An 18,561-nucleotide genomic window follows, 5' to 3' on the forward strand; every position below is an offset into this window, starting at 1 on the left:
CGCACAATGGCCACCCCGGGATGGTTCGCATGAAGGCTCTCGCAAGGAGCTACGTTTGGTGGCTTGGCATTGACAGGGACTTTGTGGCCTGGGTAAAACTCTTCACCCCCTGCCAGGAGAACCGCCCTGAGATGCCACACGCTCCCATCCAGAATTGGGAGTCAACTAAGATGCCCTAGTCCCACTTCCATTTGGATTTTGATGGTCCCTTCAAAGGGTAAACATTCCTTTTAATAGTTGATTCCTTCCCCAAATAGCTTGAAGTGGTGCCAGTTTCACTCATGACCTCCAAAACGGTCATAAAGGCATTACAGAGACTTTTTATGACACACAGGCTGCTGGACATTCTGGTTTCCGACAACGGTGTTTAGAGTAAGGCCTGTTAATAAAGAGCTGTTGTTTTCAAAGGACTTGGAGTCTGTGTCTAGCCCAACCCACAGACTTATTAGGCAACATCAGACAAAGAATGGAAGAAGCAAGATGGCACCCCAAAGCTCAGTTCTGTGGCGGTTCAGTGATCGTAGATTCCATGTTGACCTGCCAGCCTAGTTTGAGGTCAAAGGCCATGACTTCCAGACCAGTGTTCCTGGCTGCTGGGAGAACTGTAGGATCCATCCTCTACCCTCTTCTAAGGATTGTTAGCTAGTCTCACACTTCTGCATGGTATCAGTTCTTCTCCCACTGCTAACTATGAAGGAGCTGCACAAAGCTGTGGGAAGCCAGGAAGGGAAGGTTGAACCAGCAGCAAACAAGAAACATTCTGGATTGGAAAGGGGTGGGTGTACCTCTAGGGGATCATGAACCCATCCCTTCCAGGCTGAGGCCCACTTCAGGTGGGGACAGGCAGCAAATACCATTTGGCTGAGAGACATGAAAATGGCGTTCACATTTAGCTCGATACCTTGGTCTAGGTGCATGCCAAATTTCAGCTTGGTGTCTTTCGTGGAAACTACTAGATGTTTTCATCTGGTTATGAGTGAGGCCCAAGAGCCTTGGCTTTCTTCTAGAGTCCTCCCTGGGTCACGTGAAGGAAGTCTCTTGGTCTAAGAGAGCCAGTTTGGTGTAGTGGTTAGGAGTGCGGACTTCTAATCTGGCGAGCCGGGTTCGATTCTGCGCTCCCCCACATGCATCCAGCTGGGTGACCTTGGGCTCGCCACGGCACTGATAAAATTGTTCTGACCGAGCAGTGATATCAGGGCTCTCTCAGCCTCACCCACCTCACAGGGTGTCTGTTGTGGGGAGAGGAATGGGAAGGCGACTGTAAGCCGCTTTGAGCCTCCTTTGGGTAGGGAAAAGCGGCATATAAGAACCAACTCTTCTTCTTCTTCTTCTTCTTCTTCTTCTAATGTGCTTCTCAAGGTGGTTGTAAGCAAGCCAGTAAGGTCACCACCTTGCCCCCGTGCCCTACAAGACCATCAGGGGGTCTCTAAGCATTCAGTGACTGGACAATGTTGTAGCAGATGAAATTTAATATTGGCAAGTGTAAGGAAATGCAGATTTTTACAAAAACAAAAATACCAGCTTCATGTCCAGGCTAACGGAGTTTGAACTAGCTGAGACCAAGAGGGGAAAATATCTTGGGGTCCAAACAGCAAGCTCAAGTCTCAACCCAGTGTGCTGCAGCAAAGGGAAGGGAAGCAATCTCGATGTCAACGATTGTTAGAAAAGGGATTGAAATAAAATGGCCAGTAGCTGCTGTATCGATCTATGGTGCAGCCTCTTCTAGAATACTGTGGGCAATTCTGGTCACCGTATCTCAAAAAGGACATAGTACCAGATGCTAGGGGGTTAGAGAATGAATAAAGGCCTATGAGTCTGGGAATTTTTGAAGTTTAGAAAATAGAAGATTAAGGAGGGATATGACAGAGGTTTATAAAATTATCCATGGCATGAAGGGAGTTAGCTTTACCACCTTTTCATTTAACTCATTGTTGAGTTCCTGTTTACTGGGAAGGTTTCTGTTCTGCATGTGTTTGGCTCCCTCTAGTGGCTGAGTTCACATAAAACAGGTTTATTCCTCAATTTGCTTCCCTGTAGGTTCAAACCATAGGGAAATGAACTGGAAATATGAATCGACCACTAGGGGTTTGTCATAATTACTAGGTCTCACTCAGAATGGCCCAGGCTAGCCTTATCGCATGAGATCTTGGAAGCTAAGGAAGTTGACCTTGTTTAATAATTGGATGGGAGACTAACAAGGTGCTACTAGAGGCGTACAATCCCCCCTACAAAACCCGGTATTTTCTCAAGTTTGGGTATATTGAACCTGAAAGTATCAATGTTTTCCGGTATTACTGAATCCCGGTACTGGTATAGTTATTCAGATATTTAGGAACTGTAGGTTTTTCAGTTCCATTATACCCTATGGGGACCATTATAGTCAATATAATAATAATGAAAAATAGTTTTGGAGATATTTGGGGCTCAGGGGTCTAGTTTTGCCTGTCTGTGTGTGTGTTTGTGTGTGTGTGTGTGGTAGAAGCACCAAATTTGCAATGTAGCTGCAGGTACCTGTTCTCAAAAACTCCCCAAGCTTCAAAAACATTGGACCAGGAGGGTTCAATTCTATGGGCTCCCAAAGAACATGCCCCCTTCCCTCCATTGCTTTCAATTGCAGGGGGGGAGGCATTTAAGGGGAACACAGTCCCTTTAAATGCCTTTTGCAAGTTGCAAGTGGCCTCCGAAGGCGTTTAAAGGGCTCGCTGTTGACCTGGAAGGCATTTAAAGGGACTACAATCCTGTTTAAATGCCCTTTAAATTTGACAATCCAGACATCCTGAAAAATCCAGAATATTTTCAGGATTTTTGGGGGACAGCCATTTTGGATAGCTGAAATTCAGCCCCATTCTATATTTGGCTGAAATAATAGCCAGAAATATAGATAAGATATTTTGCAGCATTTTGTTTTGGCTTGGATATACTGGTTGCTACACAAAGGCAAGAAATGGAATTCACCTCTCTCTTGAGAAAAGAGATTGGGAAAAGCTTTGAAGGAGACAGTGAGGGTTGCAGAACGAAATAGAGACTATTTAAATATTTAAATAGTTTTATTATGTTTTTAATGTGATTTTTATATGTCATGAGCAGCTTGAAGCCCACTTGAGGGGAGGGGCAACCTGGAAATCCAAGTATAAATAAATTAATACAACTTATTGGTCTTTAAAATATGCAGGTTTCTGAAGCATCTAGTCCCAGAAAGCCGTATCTTGTTTCCTACGGGTGCCATGCCACCAGAAACGACCCTATCGAGCGACAGCACAGATCTTGAAGGGGTGCGGCCGCAAGGTGGCCCCCCAAATAGGTTCTATATTGACTTCTTCCACTCCGTCTGGCAGCCGGAACTTGAATGACCTCAGAAGGTTGGAGAAGAAAACAAAAAGTTCTGTCCTCGCCAAATGTTCTCCCAAACACACTCGATGCCCTGTAGGGAAAGACCCAGGGGAGACGGGTTAAGGAAGGCAATAAAAGCATGTTGAGCCAGTTTGGACTTCTAATCTGGCAATCCAGGTTTGCTTCTGCGCTCCCCCACATGCAACCAGCTGGGTGACCTCGGGCTAATCAAAGTCCCGATAGAGCTGCTCTGACTGAGCAGGAATCTCAGGGCTCTCTCAGCCCCACCTCTCTCACAGGGTGAGAAGGTGAATGGAAGCCTCTTGGAGACTCCTTCAGGTAAAGAAAAGTGACATAGAACCAACTCTTCTTATTCTTCTTCAGTAATATCAGGGCTCTCTGAGCTTCACCTCACAGGGTATCTGTGGTGGGGAGAGCAAGGGAAGAGGATTGTAATTGTAAGCCGCTTTGAGACTCCTTCATATAGAGAAAAGCAGCATATAAGAACCAACTTTTCTTCTTCAGTAATCTCAGGGCTCTCTCAGCCTCCCCTCCCTCACAGCGTGCTTGTTGTGGGGAGAGGAAAGGGAAGGCGAATGTAAGCCATTTTGAGACTCCTTTGGGTAGAGAAAAGCGGCATATAAGAACCAACTCTTCTTCTTTTTTTTCTTCTTCTTCTTCTTCTTCTTCTTCTTCTTCTTCTTCTTCTTCTTCTTCTTCTTCTTCTTCTTCTTCTTCTTCTTCTTCTTCTTCTTCTTCTTCTTCTTCTTCTTCTTCTTCTTCTTCTTCTTCTTTTTCTTGTTCTTGTTCTTGTTGTTCTTGTTGTTGTTCTTCTTCATTTGCGATCATTCACCTTTCCCTTGGTCGTTCACAGGATTAAGGAGGAAGAAGGAGCTTGGTTTTTGTACTCCATTCTTGACTACCTGAAGGAGTTCCAAAGCGGCTTACAATTGCCTACCGTTCCGATCCCCATGACAGACACCCCAAGGTCACCCAGCTGGCTCCGTGTGGAGGAATGCGGGACCAAGCCCAGTTCTCCAGGTTAGAGGCTACCACTCTTAACCACCACATCCCACTGGCCCTCAAGCTTCTTCGATTGGAATGTTGCTGGGCCTGAGCCTTCTGTTGCATAAAGAATTGGTCGTGGTAGCCAAGGACACCTTTTATCAGCTTCTGCAGCCGTTCCTGGGCAATAAACTTTCCCATCTAGACTAGACTACTGCAATGCACTCTACTAGGGGCAACACTTGAAGACTTTCCAGAAGCTACAATTTTTACAGAACGCTGCTGCCAGAATACTGCCCAAAGTGGGTCATAGGGATTGAATGCAAAGGGCCTTGCATTGCCACAGAAGGGGCCCAATCCCCTCAAATTAGTTTTTAACAATCGGTACAATCACCTATAGAAAACGGAATGAAGGCGTCTCGGCTGGTGAAATTCCCATCTTTGTCCAGGAAGTGGTTTGGATTGAATTGTCGAGGGGTCTCCCATTCCTTAGGATCATACAAGGAAGAAGCCATGTTTGAAAATATTACGGATCCCTATGAGGAAAAAGCCAAGCATTCAGTTCTTTCTCTCCATTTAACCTGAGAGTCATTGAAAGAGAAGGAAACAGCGTTCCGGTTTTCAATATACAAAGATACGTGCGCCGGCAAAATATTTTGGGACAAGGCTTTGTCCCAGGTGACCTGGAAGAAGCATTTTTAAATAATCTGTTTTGAGGAAACCACAGCATGACTTCTGTGGTGGGATTCGCCATTAGTCTGTACGGATGTGACACTTGGTCTAGGAAGAAAGCTGACAGGAATGAAGTTGATTCCTCTGAAATGGGGGAGAAGGAGAGTTTTACAGGTACTGTGGATGGCCCGAAATACAAATAAGTTGGTTCTCGATCAAATCCGGCGGGACGGACCAGTGGGATGAAATCAATTCAAAAGAAATTCCGTCTTAACATCCGGAAGACGTTCCTGACAGTCAGAGTGGTTCCTCAGTGGAACAGGCTTCCTTGGGAGGTGGGAGGTTCTCCATCTTTGGAGATTTTTAAACAGAGGCTGGAGAGCCATCTGATGGAGAGGCTGATTCTGTGAAGGCTCAAGGGGGTGGCAGGTGACTGTGGATGAGCGATAGGGTTGTGAGTGTCCTGCATAGTGCAGGGGGTTGGACTAGATGACCCAGGAGGTCCCTTCCAACTCTATGATTCTATGATTCTAACTCTCTCTAGAACAGCCTTTCTCAATCTTTTCACCATTGAGAAATATCTGAAACATTCTTCAGGCTTTAAGAAACCCTGGAAGTGATGTCAGGAGGCCACACCTTCCTGCTACACTCCCAGAAGTCACATGTCACCCATAGTGACGTCATCCAGACACTCCTACTGGATGTGACCTCATGCTCTGTCACACATGCACACCTCAACCCCAGAAACAGGCCAGTGGCTGTGCATGCTTATGGCTGGCCTTGCTTTCCATGGGGACCACCTTGTTTTCATTCATTCATTCATTCATTCATTCATTCATTCATTCATTCATTCATTCATTCATTCATTGGATTTATAGTCTGCCACTCTCAGAAACCGGCTCTCAGCAGGTCACACAAAAACAATCCGGACAATAAAACCCAATAAAATACCCATTAAACCCCCAATGTACTACAATTACAGCAAAACCCAACAGATGGCAAAAACATAACCCTCCTTAACCAGGAAGGCCCCTATGAGGGCAGCGTGGAGGGGGGGAGAACCAAACCAAGATGTCCAGGTGCCAGTGTATCAAAGGGGACCCGTACCATCTGCTCTCGCACTGGCCCCGACTATACACCTGGTGGAAGCGCTCCATTTTACAGGCCCTATGGAAAGCAGCAAGTTTCGTGGTTGGCTCCACCTCCTGCAGTGGCCATTTTGCTGTTGCACCCATCAGCCATCCCATAACAAAATTCCAAAAGTGCCCACAGGCTCAAAAATTGCTGGAAAGCCCTAATTTGAGCAGTAGCGAGCATTTCTTAGAATCATATAATCATAGACTTGGAAGAACCTCATGGGTCTTCTCACACAGAATTCAAAGTGAGCTCCCCTGTCTGACCACTGACCAGACCCATACATTTGGTTGACCTGATGCCTCCATAGCTATTAATCAGGACAGCCGAATGTCCCAGCCAGCTCCAGCAGAGCCCAGTGATATAAACGACCCTCTGAGTAAAAGGCAGCCAACAACCTGACCCAAACCCACAGCCAGTAAGAGAGACACTGCAGGGGAGGTGGTCTCTGAGGAGCCGGACTTAGATCCACAGCCAGATACCAGGACAATGCCTCCCCCCCCCCCCCCCAGCCCTGAGTGGGCAATGGAGAATCAGCTGTCAGCCAGTTCACCTCCACTTTCTTCAGAGCTGCAGAGACAGCATAGAAGGAAGAACAAGAGGGAGCTGCAAGATGGAAGGTTGGCAGCACAGGGCAGGCTCCACGTGAGCAATGAAGATGAGTGTCTGCAGGAGGAGGACTGAGGTTGGCTGGCAGGTGTATAAAAGCATCAGAAAAAGGGAGGTGTTTGTTAGGACTCGACTGCCTGTATTTCTGACTGAGTCCGTTGTCTCTGACCCTGGCCTGTGTTCTAGAACCTCACTTTTGGATTTCCGTTTGGACTTGAAGCTGAAGACACCTCTCTCGGCTTGCTGTGAGTCTGCACCTGGGACTCAAATTCTGTTGTCCAGCAGGGACAGTTTGCTTGGCGAATGCTTCATAATATCATAGAATCATAGAGTTGGAAGGGACCTCTAGGGTCATCTCGCCCAACCCCCTGCAGAATGCAGGAAATTCATCACTACTGGATTCCAACAGACCCACAAGTCTCCTGCTTGCCTTCTGTGCAGATGATCCCTGTCCGTATTACATAACGGTTTATGGCCCTGATCTGGATCTTGTCTGAACTTGCAAGCTGAGCAGGACCAGAACCAATTAGTATTTGGATGGGAGACCTCCAAAGATGGCTGGAGTTGCTACTCCGGGGCAGGCGATGACAAAGGGCCGTTCCGCATTCGTCCAAAATAGCACAATGGTTACAAATTGAAATCGCTACAGTTTTGCCGTTATGCACAACGTCGTTGACAATCTGCAACACTCCTGAAACCGATCCGCAAAAAGCGCTTCGTTGTAGCGCTTTCAGGGAAATCCCAAAAAGCGGATTCACCCTCCGGAAAGCGCTACACTCCTGCAACCAATCTGCAACACTAGCGGGAAAGTTCTGTGCGTTACCATTGTTGCGGTTTTTGCAAAGTCCCTCCCCCTGGCTCTCCTCCTCTGACAGAAATGCAACTGGATTCCACTACAAAGGCAGGTATGCATAATGACGAATTCCACTATTTAAAATGGCGATTTTTCGTTCCGCGAACAATTTGCAACATGGATCCCGGTGCGGAATGGCCCCAAATATTTCTGAACGGATCTTGCCGTGAAAGCCCTGTGGATTCACCATAAGTCAGCCGCGACAGCACAGGCATTCCCACCGCCACGCTTTAGGCTCCTACACAGAAGTAGAGAGTAAAGGGATGGTACTGTCTGCCTCTTTCCTCTTTCCTAAAACAGTGAAAGCAAGGAGACGGCCCTCTACCTTTTTAATGGGATACTGTCGGATCTTGGTGTCTTTGATGCATAACCTGGGCATCCCCGTGGAGACGACGTTGCTAAAGCGCTGGATCTCGTGGATCACGGCGTTCGTATAAGGCAGGCTCTTGCGGTCCTCGTAGCAAATTGTTTGGGAAGGCATCAAAACACCGTCGATCTCCTTCTGGACTTTGGCTGCGGAGACACAAGCAAACAAACTGGTTATTTGTTTGTTGGTTTGTTTGTTTTTGTATTTATATACCGCTGCATTCCATTCAGACTGGCGGCAGTTCACAGTAAAATGATAGAAACCAGTATGACCCCATTAAAACCCATTAAAATTAACATTAACGTTACGCATTAAAAGATGGTGATACAGAGTTCTAACCCCCCACCCCCTCCTCCTGTCAGCTATACATGGAGAAGAACTCTTCCTTGCTGGGAGCGAGGGTCTAGATGTACCAATGCAAAAATAAATCCACTGATGGAAACTCCAGGATTCACCATGGCCTCCCTCAACCAAATGCCTTACAGGCCCTGCGGAAAGCTGATAATTCCAACAGGGCCCGTAGCTCTTCAGGGAGCTCATTCCACCAGGTTATCCATGCATAGTGTTCCATGTATGAACTTTGCCCCTGAAGAAAAGTAGAACAATGGTAGGTTTTTATACCCTGCTTTTCTGTAGCCAAGGGAGTCTCCAAGTGGCTTCCAATCACCTTCCCTTCCTCCCCCCACAACAGACGCCGCGTGAGGGAGGTGGGACTGCAGGAGTCACGAGAGAATGGGCCACCCAGTAGGCTGAGAGAGTTCTGAGGGGGTGGTGACTGGCCCAAGGTCAGCTAGCAGGTTTCATCTGGGAAGAAGTAGGGATTCAAACCTGGCCCTCAAGATTAGAATCCTAGAATCCTAGAGTTGGAAGGGGCCTCCTGGGTCATCTGGTCCAGGACATTCACAATGCTAGAGTTTCATTAGATTCTGCTACTCTTAGCCACTACAACACGATGGCACCAGGAGAGCCAGGAAGGTGCTGAGAGCCGGTGTGGGACAGCAGTTACAAACAGAGGACTCTAATCTGGGGAAGCTGGTTGGATTCCCCGCTCCTCTGCATGCAGCCAGCTGGGTGACCTTAGGCTAGTCACTGTCCTGATCATTCTGCTTTTCTGTCAGAGCTCTCTCAGCGCCACCTACATCACAGGTTGTTTGTTGTGGAGAGACGATGGGTAAGCCACATTGGGACTCCTTCAGGCAGTGAAAAGTGGGGTATAAACAACCCAGCTGATTATCACAGAATCATAGAGTTGGAAGGGGCCACACAGGCCATCTAGTCTCAATGCTCAATGCAGGATCAGCCCAAATTATGATTATTAGTATTCCTTCATCAATAAGGGAAACAAAACAGAGACACACACACACACACACCCCCGTGGTAGGACAAAACACTTTTGCACACCTCAACAAACTCTCTCTATGTCTCTCTCATGAATACGGACAAATACAGATGTGCCAAAGAACCAAGGATTGGGATGGAACCACCTCCATATTTGTGTACACATATTTGTGCCTTCCTTTCTTTGGTCTGAGGGAAAGGTTAGTCAGAACTGGATGATGGGTGAGCTACAGGTGGAGAAATCCCCTCAACTCAAGTCAGAGCCTCCCTTTCCTCTGTAGGAAGTCCCTGTCACATGCAGGTTCAGTCATTAGCACGTCCAGGTAGACGGTCTCAGGTACCAGGTATTGGGAAAGACCGCTATTCTGGAGACTCTCCAGCAGCTGTCCCTAGCTTCTTTGAGCCCGCGGCCACCCTTAGAATTCTGACATGATGTGGTGGGTAGAACGACAAAATGGCTGTCACAAAATGGCTGCTGCAGAAGGTGGAGCCACCTCCACATGCTTTCAGCCACCTCATGAAGATCCTTGAGCTGCGCTAGCAGCGGCAGCTGAATCAACCTTTTTAAAGGCTTGCGTAGCCGATCAAATATCCAACGGCCAATCAGATGCTGGCTGAGCAAAAGCCCAACCCACTTTCTCAAAACACTCTGGCAGGCACTTAGAAAGGCACCTACAGCCACCATATTAAGGACCCCTGGCCTAGGGAACCAAAGGTATTCAGAATGGATAAACAAAACAGCTGCTTCAAAATGGTGGACGACAGGGAATGGATTTCATTCTGCGCTCACCTTGGATGTCAGGATAAGCCACCATATAGAGCAATGCCCAGCTGAGGGTGGTACTAGATGTCTCTGTTCCACCCAAGAAGAGGTCAAAAATACTCTGGATCATGTTATCTTCATCATAGTCTTGTTTTGACTGGTCTTTGGTCTGTAGGACAAGACATCAGAAAACGAAGGGTTACATTTCAGAGCCAGTGTGGTTGAGAGTGGCGGTCTCTAATCTGGAGAACTGGATTATCTGACCGTATGTTTACATAGAATCATAGAATCATAGAGTTGGAAGGGGCCATAGAGGCCATCTAGTCCAACCCCCTGCTCAACCCAGGATCAGCCCAAAGCATCCTAAAGCATCCAAGAAAATGCTCTCTCTGCCTGATCCCTGTGGTAATGTCGCAACCTGGCCAGCCTCTGCCGCCTGTCTTCCACCCTGCTTCGTCCTCGGCTGCTCCACCTGCCTCACCCAATTATCACAACTACTAGTGCTCTCCCTCTTTCCCCTTGCCTGTCAGTCATGGGCAGGGCAGAACAGACAGATGTCATGTCCGTATTCATTTCCGTTACAGGAAACGCCCCGGAAGATGTGTTTCCACATCAATAATCTGTACTAAGACAGTAGTTCCTTTTGAGAGCCACTATAAGAAGAATACGTTACTGGAGAAATATTTTTCTGAAAGCGTTTATTGAACCGGGGAATTCTCTGGCAGGCCTCCTATCTTTTTACTAGCTTTAAAGAACACGGAGAAATTCTAATGTTGCAGGGTTGCATTTCCGATTCTTTCTCATCAACATAACTTCTGCACTGGACAGACTTTGTTTGCGTATCTGTCCACTGGGACGTGGGCAATTCTAGAGATCAGGTCTGTGGAGGGAGGAAGTGACACCAGGGGAAGTTCCCCTGCGGGATCCAGTCACCAATGTCTTCAAAACAGTTTTGGCATCCAACCCATCAGCTGCTTACCTTCTCTATTTGACTGAGGTAATAATCAATGAAGTCTTCTGGCTCAGGTGAGGCACCCCTCTCCTGGTGCTGGTGGATCTCGTTCCTTATGAATGCACGGACAGCGTCGCAGGCAGAAAACACATCCTTGTGAGGACCTGGGAGGTGGCACATAAGCCAGGGCAGGATATCGTAGATCTAGAAAGGGGACAGATGAAACAGAAATACTGAGAAACAGCGGGCGCTCGCCAGCTCCCCGTGTCCCCTCTGCGATGCTAATTCCTGATCCACCATGCATTTTTAAAAGTCCCTGGTCATAGGAGGAAGTTCCTTAATGCAGCGGTTCTCAAACTGGGGGTCACGAATCCCATGGGGGTCAATCGACCCTTTTCCCAGGGGTTGCTGAGGCTGCTGCCATGCCGCCGCTGTGCCGCCGCCACCACTGCACCACCACCACCACCACGGCGGCAGAGCAGCTGCAGTGGCAGCCGTGACCCAAAGGGGGTCGTAGCATTAGGAAGGTTGAGAACCACTGCCTTAGAATCATAGAATCACAGAGTTGGAAGGGACCTCATGGGTCATCTAGTCCAGCCCCCTGTACTATGCAGGACACTCACAGAATCATAGAATCACAGAGTTGGAAGGGGCCTTATTGGGTCATCTAGTCCAACCCCCTGTACTATGCAGGACACTCACAGAATCATAGAATCACAGAGTTGGAAGGGACCTCATTGGGTCATCTAGTCCAGTAGTTCCCAACCTTTTTATCACCGGGGACCACTCAATGCTGGGGACCACTCACCGGGGACCACTCAACGCCTTTTACTGAGGCCCGGTGGGGGGGGTAGTTTACTCCTCTACTCTCAACCACTGCCCTAGCGCTCTCTGATTGCTATGGTAATGTTTAAACAACCCTTCAAAATAAGATACAGACACGCCACAACAATGAAGTGTGTTGTAAAGGGCTGGGGGGGATGAAGTAAAGGGCCGGGGGGGGGAGAGAAGGCGTCCTTCGGGGCCCACCTCCAATTAGTCAAAGGACCACATGTGGTCCGCGGCCCACAGGTTGGGGATCACTAATCTAGTCCAACCCCAATATATATAATTTCAACGTAAGTACAATTTGCCAGGTGTCCCCAGATGTCCCTCCAAAAGTGGGACAATCTGCTCACCTTATATTAAAGCCAATCAATCAATAACAGATCTACGTGTGCGCATGCGCGGTTTGCTCACGTATTGCCAGAAGGTGCCGCTCAATGTGAACAGATGCTCGACAGTCTCCAGCAGCTTATGAAACTCTTTGTTGTTGTTGGAGAAGCGGTGGCCAAAGACGACGGCACAGATCACGTTGGATACGGCCAGCGTGAGGAAGAAAGGAGGTTCAGTGGGCTGTCCTGAAACGGAGGGGAATTGGGCAGATCGTTAGCCCGTTCTGTCAGCACGACATAGCCCCTCCTCCTTTTGCCCACTCTGCTGCTGACAATTTGAAACAGAGATACTTTCTCGTATAGGTACAAATGGGTCGCCGTGTTGGTCTGAAGCAGCACAATAAAATCCAGGAGTCCAGGAGCACCTTTAAGACCAACAAGGATTTATTCAGGGAGTGAGCTTTTGAGTGCTTGCACTCGAAAGCTCACGCCCTGAATAAATCTTTGTTGGTCTTAAAGGTGCTACTGGATTCTGATTGTATTGTACTTTCTCCTATAGGCATTATAGCTTCTGAGATCTGGTCAGGCTAGTTTGGGACATCCAGATTAGGGCATACCTTTCATGAGCCCCAGACAACATAACACAAAGCAAGCTGTCAAGTTTTCCAGAATTCTTCTTCTAGCTGAATGTTAAATTTGTCAAGTGCCACACCTGGCCCGTTCCAGTAAACAATCTTGTTTCCAGTTCTCGCACCTGGATGTCTCATGTTTTCACATGGTATTGGAGATGAATCGACTATGGAACTGGGTAATTTGGTTTCTAGTCTGTTGCTGGACTCAAGCTTTGTTCTGCTACTTAAGACCAACACAGCTTCCCCCTTGAATCGATCTTCAAGCAAGAACAACGGAAAGAATCTAGAAAACAAACACGAGTAGTAAGGTTTCCCCCGTAGATGCTGCACCTTTTGTGTTGGTAAAGGATTCCACCAGGTGGCAGGCTTCCTCTTGGATCTGGTATTCCAGGCTTCTTCTCCCAAGGCCCAAAGTCTTCAGGATCATTATGGAAAATCGTCTCTGAGTCTTCCAAGTTTCACCGGTTGCGAGCATAATCCCTGTAGACATTTCAGAACCAATTGCAAACTGCTGTGGATACTTATTATTGGGAGAAGGGGGGAAACACATCTGGATTGTGGATTCCAGGTTCTGGTGAATTAGAACAGAAGAAGAAGGAGGAGGAGGAGGAAGAGGAGGAGGAGGAGAAGAAGAAGAAGAAGAGGAGGAGGAGGAGGAGGAGGAGGAGGAGAAGAAGAAGAAGAAGAAGAAGAAGAAGAAGAAGACGAAGAAGAAGAGGAGGAGGAGGAGAAGGAGGAGAAACAGAAGAAGAAGAAGAAGAAGAAGAAGAAGAAGAAGAAGAAGAAGAAGAAGAAGAAGAAGAAGAGGAGGAGGAGGAGGAGGAGGAGAAACAGAAGAAGAAGAAGAAGAAGAGGAGGAGGAGGAGGAGAAACAGAAGAAGAAGAAGAAGAAGAAGAAGAAGAAGAAGAAGAAGAAGAAGAAGAAGAAGAAGAAGAAGAAGAAGAAGAGGAGGAGGAGGAGGAGGAGGAGGAGGAGGAGGAGAAACAGAAGAAGAAGAAGAAGAAGAAGAAGAAGAAGAAGAAGAAGAAGAAGAGGAGGAGGAGGAGGAGGAGGAGAACCCCACAACACACACCCTGTGAGGTAGGTGGGGCTGGGAGAGCTCTAAAAGAATTGCTCTGCAAAAACAGTCCTAAGAGAACTGTGACTAGCCGAAGGACACCTAACTGGCTGCATGTAGAGGAACGGGGAGTCAAATCTGGTTCTCCGGATTGTAGTTCTCCGCTCTTAACCACTACAACCACATTGGCTCTTGAGGGCAGCTGCAAAAGCACCAATTATAATATAGTGAATCACAGTTTGAGCCCAGTAGCATCCACAGAGTTGAGTCTGTGATCTAATGGTTTCAGCTTCTCCCTGGGCATTTAGTCAATATAAGGAGATGCCATCCCACACACTGGGTGAGTCCATTATGCAAGGTCAGAAGATCTGTATTTTACAACTTTGGCAAGCATGCCAAGCAGGTTTTCACGGGTATATGTCAGCGCACACTGCAACGGCAAAATAGCTACCTTGGCCTTTTGCAGCCCCAATGGCATTCATGTGTGCTGGGAACATCGAACACAGCACACCCTCCCAAAACGTGAGACAAGAGTGCCCGGAATATAATGCCTGCAGAAGACTCCCTTGACCAGGAAGCCCCACCCCCACCCCCCAGGGAAGGAACGATTTGCACTTTTACTTTGCCTGCGTATTGGTGGCACGCTCATGAGTTGAGAACAATGTAGGAATGGGTTCAAAGTGTCCCTGTCTACTCCCTCTCTCTGAGCATTGAAAGGATGCAGTGTGCTGAGGGGTTGCATGTGCATAAATGCAGCTTGACCCGAGGAGGCATATTCAACACCTTCCTTTTAACTAACCCAAATAACAATTTTGTCTGAAGAAGCTATTGTCAGCTGGTTTGAAAGAGGAGATCCATGTGGGATCGTGTTCAGGCTGTGATCTTATGACTCTTTGAAGATGAGCAAGAACAACAAGAACAACGACAAGAACAACGACAAGAACAACAACAAGAACAAGAAGAAGAATTGTTTTTATAGCCCACTTTTCACTTCCTGTGAGAAACTTTGGGGCAGTTCGGGGATGGTGAGGAATTCTGATATGGAAGGGGAGCCACCGTGGCTACCCTAAGGAAAAAGGCTTGCTGCATTTGTGTGTCTGCTTCCCACACGCTACTTCATGCGCTCTGCCTCCTGATTTGATTCCTGAGCGGGTGGCAGAGTTGCCTCATTGCTCCAGAGCTGTTTTCCGTCATTCTGTTTTGCTGCTGGCTTCTTACCACACCCCAGGCATCTGTGCCACACCTGACTTCATTGTCTTGTAAGCAGAGTGCTTGTGGTGGCGGAGGGAGAGGGAAGGAGAGCGTAGATCTACTCTGGAGAGCCTGCAGCAGTTTGCCTTTATCTCCTTCTTCCCTCCTCCCTCCTTCCCGTTTTCTCAGAGGGCTGAACAGCCTGGGATGCCCTGCGCAGAGTTACTCACGTGCAGCCCTGTGAAAGGCTTAAGCAGGCTGAGCAAGTTCAGGGGAGGAGAAAAGGTTATTTTGTGGGGGAGGCTTTGCAATTTAATGGCCAAAGAAGCTAGCAGAGCTTCAGGAGGAAAAATGTCTTGCAGGTGACAGTGGATGAGCGAGAGGGTTGTGAGTGTCCTGCATAGTGCAGGGGGCTGGACTAGATGACCCAGGAGGTCCCTTCCAAATCTATGATGATTCTATGATTCTATGGTCTTGCAGACAGATTTTCTTGCAAACTGAAGAGGTGCCACAGACTATCCTGAATTTTGATATTGGTTTCTGTATTCTGCACTGTAAGAAAAACAGCTCGGCTCAGCTTTTTGGTTGAAATGGATCAACTATAGAAGAAGAAGAAGAAGAAGAAGAAGAGTTGGTTCTTATATGCCGCTTTTCCCTACCCGAAGGAGGCTCAAAGCGGCTTACAATCGCCTTCCCTTTCCTCTCCCCATAACAGACACCCTGTGAGGTGGGTGAGGCCTGAGATTCCTGCTCGGTCAGAACGGCTTTATCAGTGCTGTGGCGAGCCCAAGGTCACCCAGCTGGTTGCATGTGGGGGAGCGCAGAACGGAACCCGGCATGCCAGATTCGAAGTCCACACTCCTAACCATTACACCAAGCTGGCTCTCTCTAGAGTTGGCGTCAGGGTCCTATCATGGGAAAGATCTCACAGTGCCCTCTGGTTCCCATGGACACAGGACGAGCTTACCTCTTTTTTTCCCCATAATTCGGAAGAAAGGGGTTATTGGCCGGCCAGAAAAATCTTCAGGGTGAACTGCAAGACCATCCTTCACTCCTTGGTATCCATTCAGCACAATCAAAGGGGACTGACCAAGCCACAAGGTGAAGATATCCCCAAATGTTTTCGCCTCCTGTAGGAAAACATACCAGTAAGCATGATCCAGTAGGGTTACCAGACCCCCTGTAGGGCCGGGGGTCCCCTGCCACTAGGCCTTGCCCTCTAGCAGAGAAAGAGGAAGGCCTAGGTCACGTTGCTGGTATCTCACAGGAAGTGATGTCATCATGCCAGCAACTTCCAGGTGACACTCTGGTATTGGGACAAAAACTCTGTAGTGGAAGCCAGTTTTACCATAGAGTTTTTGCCAGATACCAGAGCATTGCCCTGAAGTCACGGGCATCGTGACATCATTTCCTGTGCAAGGCAGGCAACATGGCCTGGGTCTTTCTCTTTCTGTTAGTAAGTGCCCCCCCCCCATCCATGGCTGGCCCAAGGTCACCCAGCTGGCTGCACGTGGAGGAGGAATCAAACCTGGTTCTTCAGGCTGGAGGCCGCTGCTCTTAACTACTAGACCAGGGGTAATCCCCCTGTGGTCCTCCAGATGCCCATGGACTACAATTCCCATGAGCCCCTGCCAGCTGGCAGGGGCTCATGGGAATTGTAGTCCATGAACATCTGGAGGACCACAGGTTGACTACCCCTGACCTAGACCACACTGGGTTTCTCATTAACTTTGCCTTCTGCAAATCACATTGCTTTATCTGGCCCCAGGCAGCATCACACCGAAACAACACTATATTAAGCAGTTTTACTTTGAATCGCCGGCAACAAAAAGTTTGCTAGTATATTTGATTTAATCGCCATCGTCTTTAATCTTATAGCCCATAGGCTATAAGGCTCAGGGCAGTTAACCATCAGACATTCAAATGCAATTTCAGTAATTAAAAAAAAACCATGAAGCATTAATTAAATAAACCAACCAGGTTTTAAACATTAACTAAATGTTAATTTATTAAAAGCTGATTCTCCTTATATTAAAAAAATTTATGTGGGGAGGAACCTGGCCGGTGTTACAGCAGATAGCTTCTGATGGTTCTTAAGTTTTTAGATGGTATTTCGAATACGGAGGCCGGCTTTGTGCTGAATTCCTGCCGGTCTCAAGCGTAGGTCTGGCAGAACAGCAGAAGTCTGACGAATCCTCTGGAATTGCTTAAAGTCCTGGAAGACCCTGATCTCACTTGGCAGAGCATTCCTCTAGACTGGGGCCCAGGCCGAAAAAGCCCTGACCCTAGTCCAGGTCAGTTTTACTTGCTTGGAGCAGGGGAACCTGAGCAGGTTTTGATTATCTGACCTTAGTGCTCTCAGGGGGGCATTGTGGAAGCGGCAGTGCCATAAATAGAAGAAGACTTGGTTTTTATACCTTGCTTTTCACTACCCAAAGAAACCTCAAAGCAGTTTACAATCGCCTTCCCTTCCTCTCCCCACAACAGACACCCTGTGAGGGAGGAGAGGCTGAGAGAGCCCTGATGTTACTGAAGAAGAAGAAGAAGAGTTGGTTCTTATATGCCACTTTTCTCTACCCGAAGGAATCTCAAAGCGGCTTCCAATCGCCTTCTTTTTCCTCTCCCCACCACAGACAACCTGTGAGGCAGGGGAGGCCAAGACAGCCCTGATATTACTGAAGATTCTTGATTCTTATATGACCCTTTCTCTATCCGAAGGAGTCTCAAAGTGGTTTACAGTCGCCTTCCCTTTCCTCTCCCCACAACAGACAATCTGTGGGGGAGGTGAGGCTGAGAGACCCCTGATATTACTGAGGAAGAAGAAGAGTTGGTTCTTATATGCCACTTTTCTCTACCCAGAGGAGTCTCAAAGTGGCTTTCAATCCCCTTCCCTTCCTCTCCCCACAACAGACACCCTGTGAGGGAGGTGAGGCTGAGAGAGCCCTGATGTTCCTGCTTGGTCAGAACATCATCAGGGCTGTGATGAGTCCCAGGTCACGGCTGCATGTGCAGGAGCGGGGAATCCAACCCGGCTTGCCAGATCAGAAGTCGCCGCTCTTAACCCCTACACCCTGCTGGCTCTCTCCATCCATTAACTTCCCTTCCCTGTCACCATTTCAGGCCTAAAACTCAGTCCATAGATTCAAGTGTCGGGGGAAGAAAAAAAAGAAGAAGAAGAAATACCTCCATCAAGGTATCCCGATGCATTTTAACGAATTTCAGCTGCCATAAGCTTCCAATAATTGGGAGAGGAGTCGGTCCCGGTGGAAACTGCCTTTTTTTCCACTGCAGCTTTATCAGCTGTACAAGCACGTAGAGGAGCAGGAGGAGAAGAAATACGGAGCTTATGGTCGCCATTTCTCAATAATCTTTTGGGCGGTGACAAAGGAACTCTGCGTTGATCTAACATGAACTGAGCCGCCTTATGGTACTTATATCCGAGCATCTTACAGGTTTGTTTGTCTCTCCACTCCCTTTCCTCCCCCCCTCCTCCCTGTCTTGTC

General features: G+C 47.9%; 1 protein-coding gene across 1 annotated transcript; it reads right to left on the reverse strand.

Moving 5' to 3' along the window:
* Positions 1-3,188: 3,188 nt before the first annotated feature.
* Positions 3,189-18,415, reverse strand: LOC143842558 (cytochrome P450 2J2-like). Its single transcript, XM_077347808.1, has 9 exons — positions 18,242-18,415; positions 16,026-16,188; positions 13,140-13,289; positions 12,263-12,423; positions 11,051-11,227; positions 10,099-10,240; positions 7,929-8,116; positions 4,730-4,871; positions 3,189-3,421 (listed from the first exon to the last, which is right to left on the reverse strand). Exons 1-9 carry the CDS (start codon positions 18,413-18,415, stop codon positions 3,243-3,245), a joined length of 1,476 nt encoding a protein of 491 aa, XP_077203923.1. The 3' UTR covers positions 3,189-3,242.
* Positions 18,416-18,561: the final 146 nt, after the last annotated feature.

This window comes from Paroedura picta, chromosome 8 (assembly GCF_049243985.1).
Source record: "Paroedura picta isolate Pp20150507F chromosome 8, Ppicta_v3.0, whole genome shotgun sequence".
Lineage (NCBI taxonomy): Eukaryota > Metazoa > Chordata > Lepidosauria > Squamata > Gekkonidae > Paroedura > Paroedura picta.

What these genes read in the sequence shown, in the direction of transcription:
- LOC143842558 (XM_077347808.1), bottom strand. Translation starts at nt 18,415, where the DNA reads ATGGCGACCATAAGCTCCGTATTTCTTCTCCTCCTGCTCCTCTACGTG. An exon ending in GCGGCACCTTCTGGCAATAC is followed by an intron (nt 11,228 to 12,262) that starts GTGAGCAAACCG and finishes TCCCCTTTCTAG; the next exon opens with ATCTACGATATCCTGCCCTG. An exon ending in CTTCATTCCGTTTTCTATAG is followed by an intron (nt 3,422 to 4,729) that starts GTGATTGTACCG and finishes CTTTCCCTACAG; the next exon opens with GGCATCGAGTGTGTTTGGGA.